The 17,060-nt window shown below is 47.3% G+C and overlaps 1 protein-coding gene across 1 annotated transcript; it reads right to left on the reverse strand.

Annotated features, from left to right (window-relative positions):
• Positions 1–2,900: 2,900 nt before the first annotated feature.
• DARS2 (aspartyl-tRNA synthetase 2, mitochondrial) lies at positions 2,901–17,059 on the reverse strand (the record flags this gene model as incomplete). Its single annotated transcript, XM_030455267.1, is given in 18 exon segments — positions 2,901–3,696; positions 3,699–3,752; positions 4,926–5,001; positions 5,110–5,220; positions 5,656–5,873; positions 6,641–6,806; positions 6,988–7,048; positions 8,263–8,383; positions 9,151–9,328; positions 9,899–9,968; positions 10,750–10,856; positions 11,126–11,172; positions 11,778–11,901; positions 12,821–12,916; positions 14,038–14,139; positions 14,433–14,499; positions 15,667–15,766; positions 16,711–17,059. Coding segments are annotated over 18 exon segments (2,289 nt in total), but the record flags the coding sequence as incomplete, so codon positions are not given.
• Position 17,060: the final 1 nt, after the last annotated feature.

Below are 17,060 nucleotides of genomic sequence, written 5' to 3' on the forward strand. Positions count from 1 at the left end.
TGGTCAAACCAGTGGGAGAGCTGTCTGGAACACAACAGCTCCCCTTTAGCATTACCAGAAACACAAAGGTTATCAGAGTACAGCAAGAGAGCTGGAACCTGAGGGATCATGAGAGGGAAATGGGACCAGTGCAGCTGAATGTCTCAGAGCTCTGCTTGCTGTACAACTCTGGCTGGCACAGCTGGTGCCTGTGTGTAATCAACATTTTTTAATTACATAAAACAATGCTCTGGGAAAAAAAAAAAAAAAAAAAAAAAAAAAAAAAAGAAAAAAGAAAAGAAAAGAAAGAAGAAGAAGAAAGCACAAACAACAAGAACAGAAGTCTAAACTAAGAACTCAGACATTTAGAGGTGAAGTCACCTGAAGCTCACCCAGGGGATTCCCAGCTGGTGCAGCCACTTGGCTGTGCAGAGCATCCCCAGGAGGTGGCTGCTCCCACACCCTGGCAGCAGCAGAACCAAGCAGGGTGCAAGCAAAGCTATAAAGTGAGCAGGGAAAAAATGACATTCTGAGGAGACAGCAACTAGCTGGGGTCTGCTCCCCAACTCCCTGTGCAGGCAGGGAGCAGCTTCCCATGGCAGGGAGCAGAGGCAGGAGGATGGATCCATCAGCTGGACGCCTGCTTGCCCCTTGGACAAACCCAAAGGGCACCCAGGCAGCCTCCAGGGCTTTGGGCACTGGTTAAACTGGTGGACAGGCTCACACCGGGAGTTTGGCTCAGCCCAGAGACCTCTGCACCATGGGGAAGGGGAAAAAAAAGCAACACACCCAGCACAAACCAGGCAGCAAGAGAGATTCACCAACCTCTCCTTGCACGAGACACCCCAAGTGGGAGATGAAAGGTTAACTCTTGGCAGAGCACCCCAGGACGTGGCATCTTCCAGGGCAGCTGAAGCAGCAACATTTCTCCATCCATCCTTATTATATTCTAAGCCACCTTCATTCACAAATCAGAGCCCCAGATGGCTTGCATAAATTTAGGATACATCCTTTCCCCTGACCTGATTGTGGCTGGACCACAGCAGCCCAGGTGGCACACTTGGTAGCATTTTTATGTTTTATTTTTCAGTGTAGCTGATGGCAGCTGTGTCACACACTGCTGGCTGCAGGGAGCCCTTCATATAGCAGTGGGGAAACAAATATCAGGAAAGCAGCTGGCACTGAGAAGGGATGTGTGCCCTGAGACAGCTCCCTCACATGCTTCAGCAAGTGCTCTCCAGGAAGATGTTCCAGGCTGTGTCACATCTCTGCCTGAGCCTCTCAGAGCATCAGTCACCCCCCGAATGCTCAGTGATAATCCTAATTTAAAAGAACTGGGACTCTTCAGATCTAACCAGCATCTGCCTTTCCAAACAAGTTACCCAACCAGAGGACAGTACCCCTTATTTCACAATTTAAAATAAAATAAAAATAAAGCTGAGCACACTACGTTTACCATTGCCATAAATCAGTCAAGGGGGATGAAGGACTTCTCAGAAGAATTGCTGTTTTCTGTGACTCCATGCCCTCAAACAAGCCCCTGACATCCCTGCTCTGGGAACAGATGAGTCTCAGGCAAATTTCATGCAAATCTTAATCTCACTGCCAGTAAAGAAACTAAATAACCAAAACCCTGTGTCCTCTTACAAAAGCAATCTGAACACTGAGCCTGGCAGGAGCTGTAGTCCATAAACCACTTGTGAGTTAAGGGCACAAAAATATGTTACAAGTCTCACAAGGTGACTCAGCCCTTCAAAAACATCAACACTAAGAAAAAAAAAATTATTTTTTAACATGCATCTGCTTTGGGATCCAATTTTCAGCTCAGCCTCTCTCTGAAAACTGATCCTTACTCTGTTATGGGCAGTTTCTACTCAGAGGAAAAAAATAAAGGCAAAAAAACCAAAGATGAATTAATTCCAAGACAAGACTGGATGGCTCATACAAGATATAAAAAATTAAGGAACTCCCAGTGTTTGGCTGGGATGAATGGGAACACAATCCAGGATTGAATTGGTTTTTCTGGTTTGGGTTGTTAGGGTTTTTTAATTATTATTTACCCATGCTCCAAGCTATCACAACAAGAGGTAAGGAAGGCTTTAAGTTTCCTTTTTACACACATAAATCCCACATCTTATCATCAGCAAAAGTAGCAGCAAGGCAGCTCTGCTCTTCCTTACCTCTGGATGGTGGTTTTTAGCCCCGGGCATTCAATGGAAGAGTGATAATCCTCTGAGTGACAATCCTTCCCAGCAGGACAACCCAATCCCCCAGCCCACCATTACCCACTGGTGCCCACCCTCACCCCACAGCGTGGGGGATCAGTTGACTCCAAACCCTCAGAGCAGCTCAGGACCACAAGACAGATCTCCAGATCTCCAGCTCCTATCTTGCAGAAGGCTTCAGCTCAGTCTCAGCTCTGACACAGCTTCCTTCCTTCCCTCTGAGCTCTGCCACTCCCTGGCAGATGCCTCCTGCTGCCCATCCCAGTGGGACACAGCACCTCTCCCTTGGTGCCATCCTCCTTGTTCAGGTGTTCTCTCACCTTCCTCCTTTCCCCCCAGCAATTCTCTGCTCATTCCCTGCTTCCTTCCAAGCCCAGAGAACCTCCTGGAGTGCAGAGAGCCTGCAATGCACTGCAGAGCAGACCCAAGTGCTGCTAAAACCCAAAACTCCATCCAGTGCTCAGCAGGTCCTGCACTGGGGCTGTCCTGCTGTGAGCCAGGGATGAACAGACCCTGCCTGCAAGGAATGTCTGCAGCTGCATCACTCCCTGCAGGACCAGCAGACCCAAACAGGACTGGCAGTCCTGTTGTGTTGTCACAGATTCCCTGTCACCTCCTGAAGGGCCCAGAGGTAACAGAAATCCAGGCTGCTTGCTCCTGTAGAGGAAGCCCAAAGCCCAAAGCCCAGCTCAGCCATCACATTACCAGATAATCTTTATTTCCATACATACAAACTCAGTGTGCTGAAAAGCAGCAGGACCACAGGCCCCAGGGACAGAGCATCACCTCTTTGACGAGTGCTACAGGGACAAACAAATAATAAAAACACTTCTCCTCTTTACAGAGAGAACACAGTTGAATACAAACCCCCCCGTGGCAAGTTCTGGATGATCATGTATCCTCCAGCATGAGGCAAGCTGCTGGTTTCACTGTGTTTTGCTGTGAAGTTAGCCCTGACCCACACTGCTCTGCTGCAGCAGTGCCCAGCAGCAATACCAACCCTCTGCCAGGGAAGCTGACAACCATCTCCTCCAGAGGAGAGGAGAAATCATTTACAAAGGGTGGGGAAAAAAATTAGATCCCATTGTCACTTCAGTAATGATACCTCAGAGCCAACATCCTCAATATCCCATGATAAAAATGATGCTCTTTTCATTTTTCTACTTCTCCTTCCTATTACCAAACAAAGGTGAATCCCTGCTGGGGACTCCATCAGGTCCTGAAACTGCTCTGGTACAGTGGAGTTTGCACTATCCCCACCCTTTCCATAACAGCTGATATTTCCTGAGCTGCATCCTAGTGCTAATAAGCTGTATCTTAGCTCTGCTTAAACACACCAGCTTCCAGCACTGCCTTGAAGTCAGTTTTTGCTTTGCCTCTTTTTCTTCGAGAGGCCAGGAAACCTGGATGTGATATGGCTCTAGTTCTTCTGGAGTGACATAGTCTGGAGCATTGCCCATCAGGTCCCGTCCCCTGAAGGATTTGGGGAAGCAATGACATCTCTGATACTTGGAGCATCAACCATGAGAGAGATCAGCCTGTCAAGTCCTGGAAGTAGAAAGCAAACTGGTGAACCACTTGAGTTATGGCCCTGTAAAACGCCTCTAAATCAAAAAAAACCAAAAAAACAGAAGGAGGGGGTAGATGACATTGGTAAGCTTGAAATATAAAGCTGAAGCAAGTTGAGGGGAAAAGTTAATTTTGATCAGTAACAGAAAAGCAGTATTTGTCTGAAGAGCAGAAAACCCAGCAAAGGTAAGCATTTCAGTGTTTATAAAAAATGCTGCAGCAGCACACCAAGGGCTGTGAGACAGAGGCATGCCTTTGCAAAGAGAGTGTAACAAGCCAGGGCAGCTGAGCTGCAGGAACAGTCACAGCTCTGCACAAACAAACCCACTGGTCAACCAGTTCTGAAGGGTTACAAGAACTAGGAGGAATTCAGAAAAAGAACAAGAGCCTTTGGGTAAATCTGATGGAGGAAAATCACAGTGGAAGTCCACAGGTTAAAAATCCTAACTTTGGTCTGGCTTGGTTTTTTTTGGAGGAAGAGGTTGTTTTGGTGAGGTTTGTTGTTTGGTTTGGGTTTGGTTTCTTTTTTGCTTTATTTCTTTTTTCCAAAAACCACAGACTTGCAAGGTTCTAAGAAAAAAACCTGACACTGCTACAATGCTGTACAGAAGCACTGCAGTGACGTCCCAAGGCTGCCATTCCACAACAGCTCATCCCAGCCTAGTCAGCACTGCTGCCTCCTCCTCCTCCTCACTCTGGTGTCCCATGTGCTCCTGGGCTGGCACAGGTACCAAGTCCATGCTGGAGCCAAACCAGGGAGCTACTTAACTGCCAGTTTAGCTTCTCTGGATTAGTGGGGGAGGAAAAAAAAAAAAAAAAAAGGTAAGGACAAAGACTGAAAAGAACAAAGACTGAAAGCAGAGGATGAGAGTGCAAAGGTTGTGGTAATGACCCAGGGCATGAAACACAAAATTATCCTGCTGTGCCAGCCTCTGTTTTCTTGGAGAGATGGAAGCTCTGTGTAAAGCCCCGTGATGTTACCATGGTGGTGGTACCAAACACCACCACCACAACAGCCATCTCTGTCAGGAGAGAAAAGGCTTTTCTAAACAAGCATGAAGCTTGCTGGGGATGTAACATGAAAAAAAAACCAACAAAAAAACCAAAACAGTCCCAACACACCTGCATCCTGAAGAGCTACAGAGCACTTACCTAAAGCAATTCCTCCATGAGGTGGAGCTCCAAACTCCAGTGCCTGAAGCAGATGGGAAAGTACCTCAGAGTCCTCCTGCAAAATTATGTGTGAAGAATCACAGGAGCTTCTTTCAGCATTGGAAGTGGCTAAATTAAGCATTTTAACCTCCAAGAGGATGCTAGGGGCACCCCTAGGTGTTACCTTCAGCACTTTCTCCAGCACAAAACGCTGCAGCTCTGCACTATGAATTCTGATGGAGCCACCTCCAACTTCACAGCCATTCAGCACGAGGTCATAGTGCTGGCTACGGACCTGCAGGAAGAAGTCAGGCACCCTGGCAAGGCACAGCTGCATCTGGCACCAACGTGCACACAGCCAGCAACAACCCTGGGACTGAAGCCATGAGATCCTGCAACACCACTCACTGGTACCTTGCAGTCCAGGTACCTGTCCTGTCAGGGGCACAGGCTGGGAATAATACAAAACCTTTTACAAAGTTCATCAAAACCTGAAGCAACACAGGTCAGACCATGACTCCTGCCCTTAAGCAGCTCTGTTCTATCAGCCCCTTTTATCAGGGCACACATGGACAGTTCCACTTGAAGTAATATGGAAGCCATCTCTTCCAAACAGACCTGTACCATATGCAGTCAGTCCCAGGAAACTTAAAAGCCTTTTTTACACTAAAACCAGCTGCTGTTTGCCTAGTTCTCCATGCTACAGAGCCTGACACATGAAGCCAGTTACCTTTGTGGGATCAGAATAGAGGAGGTGGGCATCCGAGGGATGAGGTGCAGTGAAGGGGTGATGAGCAGATTCCAGTTCAGTGGAATTCTCTTCCTTGGGGAGGAAAAGGGGGAAATCTACCACCCACAGAAAGTGAAAAGCTGCAGGATCACGGAGCACCAAGCCAGCTGCTTCAAGGAGGTCAGCACTCCCCAACCTGAGGCTCCCCAAGGCAGAGCCTGCAAAGGAGAGGGAGAGAATGAGACAGGGGCAGGCAGGGAAGGTGTTTGATAAAGGCAGTATCACAGACACCATCAGCTGTAATTCATCAATTTGCCTTAATCCCTTTTGCCTTGTCTCTTAAAGAGCATCACCTTCCTGCTGAGGCAGCAGCAGCTCTCTGGGATTGGACAAAGGGAAGGTGAGTAAGGAGCTGGAAACCTCATTTTCTTCCAAATTTCCCATCTTCAAGAACTGTCCCACACTAACTTCAAGCTCTACCCAAATGTGGATTAACTGGGCAAGCACAGGCAGGATCTGCATTCTGCAGAGTGTGGAAACGGAGGCACAGAAAGGGGAGATGACAAAATGTTGGGTACCAAGCAAGCAGGACACCTGATCACAAAGCAGTGCTGAGGTAGCAACAACACAGAGAAGGTTCTAAGCAGCAGCTGTGCCCCACTCATCTGTTCATGGGAGGCAAAACTACCTACCTGACCTTGTTTTCCAACCTCTGTTCAATACTTTAAAAATTAAGAAAAAAAAAAAAGGCACTGATCTGTTCTTGTTTTATATTCCAGCCTTCATTTCAGTTAGGAGTTTTTCCAGAATTTGGGGGAAATAAAAGCAACAGGTACACTTCATGCATTACAGAAACTGCTTTAGCTCCAGAGAAACACAGAATCAGACGATTACCTCTTGTATTAATAAGAAGAATTAGACCAAGTTAGGCTCTGATAACATCAAGGCCACTGAAAGCAGCACTCAACTTGCATAACCACCCAACAAATGTTTCCTACCACTTGCTTGTGTTCACCAGCTGCCAGCAGCACCACATCATCCACCTGCATGTTCAGCACCTGGATAAGCTCTGACTGCTGCTTCTCACCAAGAAACTTTGTGAGAAGAGACTTCAAGCTTCCATCAGGTCTGCAGATAATTTCCACGATTTCCTGAAGAGAGACAAAGAGTGACTTCAGTCCAGTGCTGCCCTCTCCTGCCTTGAAGCACCACATGCTCAGCCACAGACTCAGGCATTAAGAACTGCTCTTCTACCCTTCTCTATTTGGAAATGCCTCTACACATCCCTTGTCATTCACCACTCCCAGTGCCACAGCAGTGTTTCTGTCTCACCTGGTTAAACTGGGATTTTGCAGACTCCTTCAGTGACTGCAAGTCTTTATTTTTAAGATATCTCTAGGAAAAGAGCAGAAGAAGACATATTAAACATCAACAAAATACATGGCAAGCATTGCCAGGATTCAGATCTGCTGGCAAAGCTGCTTCTAAACTTCTCAACTTCTTTTGTTTCCAGTATTTTGTTTCTCATGGGCTCTGTGGAACAGGACAGGGCCTCCAGCACCAAGCTGCAGCTTCTCTAGGGGCTCCTTTCAGGAAGGGCTCCTCTAGGTTGTTCATTTGGCTGCAGTTTTTGTCCCTGCTGCCAGGGCAGGTGCAGCAGGACAGCAGATACACCTTGTGCCCAGGAATCCAGCATGCAGCAGTGAGGCTGTGACACCCCCACTGACGGGGAAGGCACAGCTCAGCTTGGAGGAACAGAAAGAAACCAAACGGGGTGACTCCCATGTGCAAAGAAAGCAGATGTGAGGACCTGCATCTTTCTTTTATTTTTTTTCCATAAACTCTTACATTTAGAGAGGCCCCAGAGTCCATTTCTGCCTTGTTTGAATGCACACCTTAGTGCCCCCTCGTGGGAAGCCAGGAGCTTGCACTTTGTGCCAAAACTAAGGAATTCCAAGATAAAACCATGGTCAGAAGCTCCTATTCCTCAAAGAAAACTCCAGTGTTCAGTGGATTTTATTTTTCCCACACTGCCCAAGCTGCAGAGATGCCCTCAGCCAGGATCAAATCCACTTCCCTGCCAAAATACATGGCTGCATCAGGTCATCTCCTGCACCTACTGCCAGCCTGGGGGTTGGGCTGTGACATTCTCATTAGGAAAACCTGAGTCCTGCCACAAAAGCAGCAAATCCAAACGTGAGAAGGGTATGTACCACCTGACTCTTCTGGTGCAGAGCAAGAGCTGGCCATAACTGTTATAGTGCACCCTCTTCTCACAGGGCACAGTTTGTTATTGAGAGGCCCTTCTTGAGGAAAAAGCAAGCTGAAACCCCAAGAGGCTTCCCCATCCCCAAGGGACCTTACAGCTCTGCTACCTTCCTCCCTTCACTGAGGAGGATATATTTATTATTCCTGTCCCCTCATCAGCTCCCATTCCTCTCTTCTAACACCACTGAGCCAATCCTGACATCAATCAGAGCAGTCCCATGTTCCTGCAGGGCTCTACTCCCCAGCAAACAGCAAGGAACATTTTCATACCAACAAGGCATTCAAATTAACTTGTTATTTATGTCACATAAACAGTAAAGCAGTGTGCAGAGGAATCACTCACCACTCCCTGAAGGGATACAAATGGCTCTGACAGCACCCGTGTGGGTAACTGAGGGCATTCTGCACCAAACTGAATGTTCCACCTCCCTAAACAAGTCACTGAGATCCACTATCTGAAAAGAAGAGATGCAGGAAAAAGCAGGAGTGGCAGGAACAGGAAGGCAAAACCCTGCACCCGTGCCCTAGCACCTTGGGCCACCATTCCCCAGGGTATCCTTCCCTTGCCCAGAGATATCAGATGGATCACAGACAGAAGTGAATGGGGCCAAGCTGGAATAACCACTGGGAGGGCAAGACAGCCAGGAAACTGGAGATGGTGACATGCCACTACACTTGAGGGGAGCTGAGCACTGGAAAAGAAATCCCAAAGATCAGTTTCCTGGGGAAATACAAAATGCTTTCTTGCTTTTCAGCACTGCTTCCTTCTCAATAGATTTGTCAGGACTCTTATTTCATGCTTTTACACCCTCACTTCACAACACAGTGTACACAGACAACCACAGCTGGTTATCCTGAAAATAACTTCAGGGCACTGACAAGGCTGGAGAAGCCTGGCTCATGAAACATGCTGACCAGGAGTATTGCAGTACAGAAAAGCACTTGTGGTATCTGGGGATACCTCACTGATTGCTGTTTCCTACAGCAGTCAAGACACATTGCTGCCCAACACTCCATTATATTTTATTCTAATACTGTAAAAACATACATTTTCCCACACACAAATAATCAAAACCCTCTCTTCTCCAAGAAAGGATGATCTGTACAAAGCAGTAACAATGGGACAGATATGCTGGTAGTTACAGCATTGAGAACTCCAAGCAATCACCTATATATGATTTAACCAAAGAAACTTCAAGTTTCCAATGAGCAAATCCTCACCTCATTCCCCAAAACGAGTGTCTGGTTTATCTGTCCCATAGTCGAGCCAGTGCCTCCTCATATGTCATGGAAAGGGAAAGGAGTTGTAAATGGAGCCTCTTTCCTCAGGCCAGGAATATTGCAGGAGGCCTTCTACCAGTCCCTGGATCCCAGCTTGGTCTACAAATGACATCTCTATATCTATCTTAAACAGAAAGCAAGAGTGGGGATTCCACATCAGCACCAGGTTTTGCCCTTGACACTGTCACTTGCAGCTTTTAATAATAAAATACAGCATAAAAAATTATACTAGAGAAAAGCACAGGATGATTGCATTCAGGCTGAGGGTGTGTGCTTCTGAGCTCACTGCAGCTCACTGATGACTCAGGCAACAAACCTCCTCAGAGACCTGGATGAGGTAATGATGACAGGGACAGAGCAAAAAACCTTGGATGAGATGAACAAGGCTGACTCTGCCTGGGATGTCAAAGGCTGAGCATCAGGATGCCTGACCCAGCAGGACAGGACAAGACTGCACCATCAGGCCACTACTGCAACACAACTCCCGTGTCCAAGGAGTCAGTCAGGGACAGCACCCTCCAGGCACAGCACCCACTCCAGGCACAGCCATTACAACTCCAAGGGGGCCTGCATCTGCAAACAACAACTGTGCCCCTCGGGCAGCACAGGAGCTGGCAGAAAGGAGGGCATCAGATGGGAAAAGAGCACGAGCTGTCTGGAGTGAGGAAGGGCAAAAGGTGGGTGAGGTGGTTACCTGGGTGAACTCAGGCTGCCTGTCAGGTCGTGAGCCTTCATCTCGGTAGCAGCGAGCAACCTGGAAGTACCTGCAACAGCACTTCCCTTAGGTAACAACTTAAAGCACCCTACATTAAATTGTGCCTATAGAATTTATCATTAAAAAATAAATAAAAAGGTCTGTTCCCTTAGCAGCTGATGATCATGGCCCTGGTTGTCCCCATCCCCTCAAAAGCCTGGGATTTTGAGAAAAAACAACAGTCTCAGCAGCTGTATCATCTCCAGAGCTGGAGGCATGGAGGCCCCCAGGTGAGCTGTGACCCAGCAGGGCCACACACGACCCCTTTCCCACCTTCTGCTCCAAACCTGGACTGCACACCAAGGGCCATACAAAACTCACTCACAAGCAAGCCCTGGCTGCAGTTCTCTGCATGACCAACTGTCTCCCTCTCCTTCAGTCTGATCTAGAGGAACAAGCCCAGGTAAAAGCTTTGCACTCATGCACCCTGAGAACACACTTCCCACATCTCAGTCCTGCTGAGCTGCTCAGACTCATCTCTAACAGTTCTATAGGTTACCCTTGGAAAGGCTTCTGTCATGCACCTGATTTTCTGCCCTTCAGGCACACTGTACTTCAGATCAGGTTTCCACTGAAAACAACCAACAGTGAAGGTTTCAATCCCCAAACAGGATGCATTTCCTACTGCAGAGAGGCATCATGGCTGAGGGGAAAAGGGTCTGGGCTTACCTGGGAAGTCCCAAGTATTTATTCCTCTCCAAAACACAGTACCCCTGGACAGTAAGATTTTGGGGAAGCATCTAAAACCTTGGACAGAACATGCAGAGAACAGGAGTCCAAAAACCACTTACCTGTCCAGGCCTCCAACCATGAGGAGCTGCTTGAACTGCTGAGGACTCTGAGGCAGAGAGTAGAACTTGCCAGCTTCCCTCGAGGGCACAAGGAATTCTTTTGCTCCCTGGCATCCAAAACAAGAGCAAAGCTTACATGGCTCAGCAAGGAGGCAGCCTCAATTCCCTGGCAGAGAAAGTGCCTTGAAGAAAATTACACCCAACTCAAGATGCCCCCTCCCTTCCACACCCTCTACTTTTACAAGCATGCATTTATCATAACAAAAATCTGCACAGGAGCTTAGTGAGGGAACAGCAATGAAGGCAGAGTAGCTAGTGACAAAAATCCTAATCATGAACTGCAGGAGGCTAAAGGCATTACTAAGAGAATACATACCCCTGGGGTCCTTTTGAAGAGTGTTGGAGTTTCTACATCCACAAACCCTGAAGAACAAACATTTGTTTCAGACATGCAGGAAGAACTGGTGTGACACAAAGTGTAGGGTTAGTCTGCAAAACAGCTCATCCAGCATGCCCTGGGGCCTCAAAATCTCCAGATTCTGATGCTTCTCAGAATAACTTGTTTAATGACAGATTTGAAGGATCTGGACTGTTCATCCTTCCAGATCTGTTGATAAAGGAGGACACCAGATAGGCTACAAACCTGTTAATTCCCTATCCATTTTGAACTAGGCTTTATTGTTCCAGAGGGCACTTCCTGACTCCACGATAAGCAAAAGGCCTACCAGAAATCCATCCCTTTGACACACCACAAGTTGGGTCACCAAGAGAAGACAACTACCTGCAGAAGGCCTTTTCTCACTGCACACAGCTCACTCCAAACAACTTGTTTGGAGCAGGCTGAGAGATTCCAGCCTACTTTGTTCTTCAGACCTGCCAACATCCCTCTGAAGACCCCACAGCAAGCAGAACACATCCTTAGCAAGTGGACCAGCTTGGACTGGCAAGCTGATCACAGCCTCTCCCAGCAGAGGAAGGGAGGGCTAAAATGGTGTGTGCTGCCCACTGTGCTGCAAGCAGGCTCTTACCATGGAGGTTACAGAGGAATTCCCTCATCCTCATCACCACCTGGGACCTCAGCCTCAGGTTGTGCTGGAGCTGGAAGCTGCGCAGGTCCAGGTAGCGGTACTGCATCCGCAGGGCCTCTGATTTCTGAGGAGCAGAGAGAGCTGGGCTTGACAGAATTCAGATTACATGCCCAGAGAAGCTGCTCCCTAAAGTCACAGGACAAAAGACAGATGCTAAAAAAGGATCCCGCTCCATTGCCATGACCCACCCACTGCCCATAACCTATAGAGATGAACATCAGCCACTGGGTGGGTTTCCCTCCATGCCATTACTCTGAAAAAACACCAAAATAAGCCTCAATAAAGCTCAGGATTTCAGCCCTCCTTATGCACAGTCCACTGCAAGAGACTGAAACATTCTTCCTTGTGATTTTTAGGCAGAGAGGCAGTACCACATACAGATCTAAAGCAACAACTACATGGTGATAAATCCTTATTACAGACAGGGAAAGCAAAGTAGAGCAGATGATGGGAATCATCCAGGACCTGTAACAGAGAAATAACAGGACCTAGTTCTTCCAATTCCAACACCTATGTATCAGTCACACTTTGAACAGCACAGCTATCTTCAATCAACAGTGATGCCCCTCCTGCACCATGCACAAAGACACCACCTGCACTAAACCTAAACCTCTGAGGAGACTGTGTACTTACAGAGGGAGAAAATCCTCTGGCTGCCCAGAGAAGAGTAAGCACCCTGGCCTTCAAACAAAGCAGCACGCTGACAGGTTCTGTTTCAGCCTCCCAAAAAGCCAGCATAGCCTGATTTCTTTCACTCTTCCCTTTACCATCCACACTAACAGTGATATCTGAAAACCCTGTGCACTGGAATCATTCAAGCCCTGCTTTCTGATTCCCTCTCATCAGAAATACATCCTCACAGCTACTACACAGTACCTCTATTTTAAACACCACCCTCCCCTCCAAGAAGAGCTGAGAGAACCAAACGAAGCTCTCAGATGCTTTGTCATCACATTCCCAATTTATTAAAAATCCACAGACACCTTGACAAAATCCTTGATTTCAAAAGGTAGCTTCTTGGAAGAGTTTAGGATCTCTGCAGTCTCTGCCTTCACTTCAATATCCCCTGTTGGCATTTTCTGGATCAAAAAGGCAAGAAAAAAATAGATTCAAAACATGGATAAAACAATTAGACAGGGTATTTCACAGATGGTTAAGGGAAAAGAAAAGAAACCCATGTGATTATCCTCCCTGCCTTCTAGTGTAACTCAGAGAACTTCTCTCAAGGAGAGATCTCACATAGATTTCCCTTCTGTTCAGAAAAACACCTTATGAAAGATGGGATGGTCTTTCCCAGCACTATACTGATCATCTCTCCAAGAAAGATAATTCCTATTCATTTGCCTTTGAAAGCCATGATGGGCACAGAGAACCAGTCAGGCACAGATATCTAGGGCACATGCATTTGGACAAAACACTTGTTCCATTAGCCTCACTGAAACCATGCAGAATGCACTTCACTGGGCATTAGCAGCATCATACAAAATGATAAATGATTAAAAGAAATAAAAGCATGGCTTGAAGCTGCATTATTTATGGCCATCTGTAAATGGCCATAGCAAAAAAAAACAAAAACAAAAAAAAAACCTGTCATCTGAGAAAAAAAATAATGGTGATAAACCCAGGTTCTTTTCAGGCCTGCCAATGATGGGATCCATACAACTGTAACAGAGCAATCTGTGGCTAATCACAGTGAGAGCTGAGGAATGCACAACATGCAGGGAAGTTGTTAGACCTCTGTTTCCCATACAACTAGAGCTGCAAAGTCTATTACCAGTGAGAAAAAGGACATCAGATGCTGTAGAACGTGTAATGACATTTATTTCCATGAAAAAGAAATTATCTCAACCCCACTCTGAGAGCCTGGAAAAGCTCAACCCTGCCCTGAGAGCCTGGAAAAGCTCACACATTATCCTTTCAAAGGAATCCAACTTCATTGCTGAGTGTCTAATGTGCTCTGAGGTGCTCCCAGGTTATGTGTCATAGTTCTTTTCCTCACATTACCTGATAATAGGCTGCCCCACACCCAGAACCCATAGCACAGGGTTCTGTGCACCTTGTGTTCCACACTCCTTAAATCCAATAACCCCATTGTTACCCTTATGAAATGTGGAAAACCATGGCAACCCCCCCCAAATTCCTACTCTCCAATGCCTTTTCCAGAAGGAATAAAACCCCTGAGAGACTCCAATCTTCTCACCAGATTCTCCTGCCCTGGGGGACGAGGGGACACAGTTCCAGTCACTCTCACAACAGACTCCACTGGGGCACTAGACAAGAGCTTCTTCACGTGGGAATGTGCCTGCAAGAAGATGCCAACATCTCACAGACATTCAAGCACCAGACAAGTGCCCCATGCTCAAGGGCCTCACTTTATAATCCCTCATGACACAGAGGAAACAGCATTAATGTTCCCTCTGAGGTGTCAGATCAGTGCTCTCATAATGCTTAGGGCTACTTGTGACTCTGAGCACCCCAGTCTCCCAAGTACCTCTTTCTGCTCTCCAAGTCTGCGAGAACCCAAACCAAAAAAACAACCCAAAAACCAAAACCCAAACCCAAAGCAAAGAGACTCAATATTTTGGTAGCACTTACCTCATCCTGTGGAATTACGATCTGGGTCAGTCCCTGGAAATCCCTCAGAATTAGAAACAGGCCTTGTCTGATCCATGAAAAACACAAAGGAAAATGTTACTTCACAATTCAGCAGTCCTCCTGGTTTTTAAAGCCAAAGCATGTGGCAACTGGCTACTTTCTGTACCTTGCATCTTGCCTGTACCTCATCTCAAAGTACTTCCAAAGTAATGAATGTACAAATACTTTTCCCCCACCTGAATCCTATCTGAACGATTTGTTTCCTATTTTTCCCAGCCACAGAACAAGCACCGTGCAGATACCCAGGAGTGGCAGGATTTTAAATTTGAATATTAATCCATGCAGAGCAGGATTCTGAACACCTGCCATTTCCTGCTCCTTCAGATAAACACATACAGATAAGCAACAAAGCTGAAGCTCACATGGATGCAACAAAAAAGAATAAATCCAAACACAATCAAGAAGATGTCAAACACCACACACTGGCTGACTTCAAGAGAAGGGCAACAACCTCACTGCCATAATCCCAACTCTGTTTTCCTGGAGCTCCAGCCAACAGCTGTTCAAAGAAAAGATGCTCAGACCTCCTAAAAAACACCACTGCAGAATTATGCCAGATTAAAAACAGCCTCTCTAGACTGAAAATGCCAAAGGTGACTTCTGAGTCACACTGACTCACCCAGCCCTAATGCCTCTCTCCATTTCACACAGATATCCTCAGAACAGAACATTTCAGAGCGTGGTCACTGTTCTATGCAGACTGGATTTAACAAAAATGCTCAGCTCCATTAGGAGTGATGACACCACACCACCCAGAGCAGACTTATGGAATCAACACTTCACCCTCTGCTTACTACCTTTCTCTTGAGTTTAAATACACATCATGAGACAATAAAGCAAGTGGCATCATTTGCTTAAAATTTAGGGGCAATACATGAAAAAATGTATTTGCTCACAGCTGTTTAGAATTGTTGTAAGTATGCTGTTTACTTGTTTTCTCACCAATACAACAAGGGTAATAGTATTTAACAGCTCTACAGTGTTGTAATGAGGATCAATGAGCATCTGTATGTGATCTGGCCACAGTTCTGAACCTTTTGACTTGAGAAGTGACTATGGATATTAAAAAAACATGAAGCATTAAAAAAAAAAAAAAAGTGTTTGAATCTGTGCCTAGCACATACACTGGAGCTGGCAAATAAGTATTTCTGCTTTCACTTTCCTTTGAGTTCACCTTTGGTACTGAATCCATCCATAGAGCGTGACCTCCTGTCCCACGTGAGCAGAACGCAGCTCTCCACAAGTGTTGGTCCGAGTGACAAAGCTGTTGAAGTCTTGAATAAAAGTAATAATTTCTTCTGTGATTCTTGCAGGCAAGCCAGGCAAAACAGCCAGAGCTCCCACAACCACCAGTATGCTTTAGACATACACAAAGAAATGACTTACTTCACGTACCCCCAGTACAACTCCTGTGACCACAGGACACAAACACAGTTATGAAATTATTCTGAACAATCTTTAAGGGGAATAATTAACTGTGTCTCAGTCCAACTTTCATACAGGAACCTGAACAGTCCTGCTGCAAACAACTGCCCTGGAGATTTAAGGGAAAGGAAAGCTGCAGCTGAGTCCCTGAGGCTCACAAACAACCCCACACTTGAAGACACAGCAGCACAGAGGCTTGGCAAGGCCCACCCTGCAGCATCCTGACACCCCCAAGCTGGGGCATCATTCTGAAGTTTCCTTCAGGTGACAATGGTAAAAAGGGCCTAAACCATGACTACAGAAGATTTTTCACAGACCCCAGTGTAGCTGGCATCGTGACTTAAGTTACAAAAGTGAACACATCTCAAAGAAGGTGCTGTTTCCAGGCTGCAGGGCAGTGTCCTGGAGGATGCTCCCCCCGAGGTGCGGGTGCCTGCAGGCACTGCCCTGCCCTGCTGCCTCCATCACCTGCCTGAGGACCAGAGGCTGAGGGTTGTACAGCCTGTGTGCTGCAGAAATGGGGAAAAAAGGGAAAAATAGAGCTTGTGGGGGGGTGGTTTTGACGTGCTTGTATCACAACCCACTGCGAGATGCCGCAGAGTTTAAACAAAACCATAACGTGGAGCAGAGCCTTATGGAAATGACCCGGAAAAAAACCTCTTTAATTCACGAGTGCGTCCTCTGCAGCCCACTGTGACCTGCATCCCTCCCTCAAAGAAAAAGAAAAAAAAAAAAACCCAAACCAAACCCCGAAAAAGGCGTCGGGACCCACAACCAAACCCTCGGTTCTCACCTGGGACCCCCGGTACCGCTCGGTGCAGAGCCCGGGCCAGGTCCGGCAGTGCCCGGGGCAGCACCCGCAGCAGGCGGGAAGGGCCATGGGCTGAGCAGCACCAGCCTGGGAGGCTCCAGGGATAACGAGAGAGGGGAGAGAACCCCGAGAGCAGCGTCCCGACACGGGGCAAGCCCTGACGGAGAGGGCAGCGGCGGGGAGCTGAGCTCGGGCGGTCAGGGAGCGGCAGGAAGGGCGGCAGCAGCCGGGCTGCTCCCCCCGGCCTCGGCAGGAGCGGGGGCCTCAGCCGGGCTGGCGGAGCCGCCTCCTGCCCGGCCCTGCCATGGCGGAGGAGAGCCGGGGAGGGAGGA

The sequence above is a fragment of the Calypte anna genome, chromosome 8 (assembly GCF_003957555.1).
Source record: "Calypte anna isolate BGI_N300 chromosome 8, bCalAnn1_v1.p, whole genome shotgun sequence".
NCBI classification, from domain to species: domain Eukaryota; kingdom Metazoa; phylum Chordata; class Aves; order Apodiformes; family Trochilidae; genus Calypte; species Calypte anna.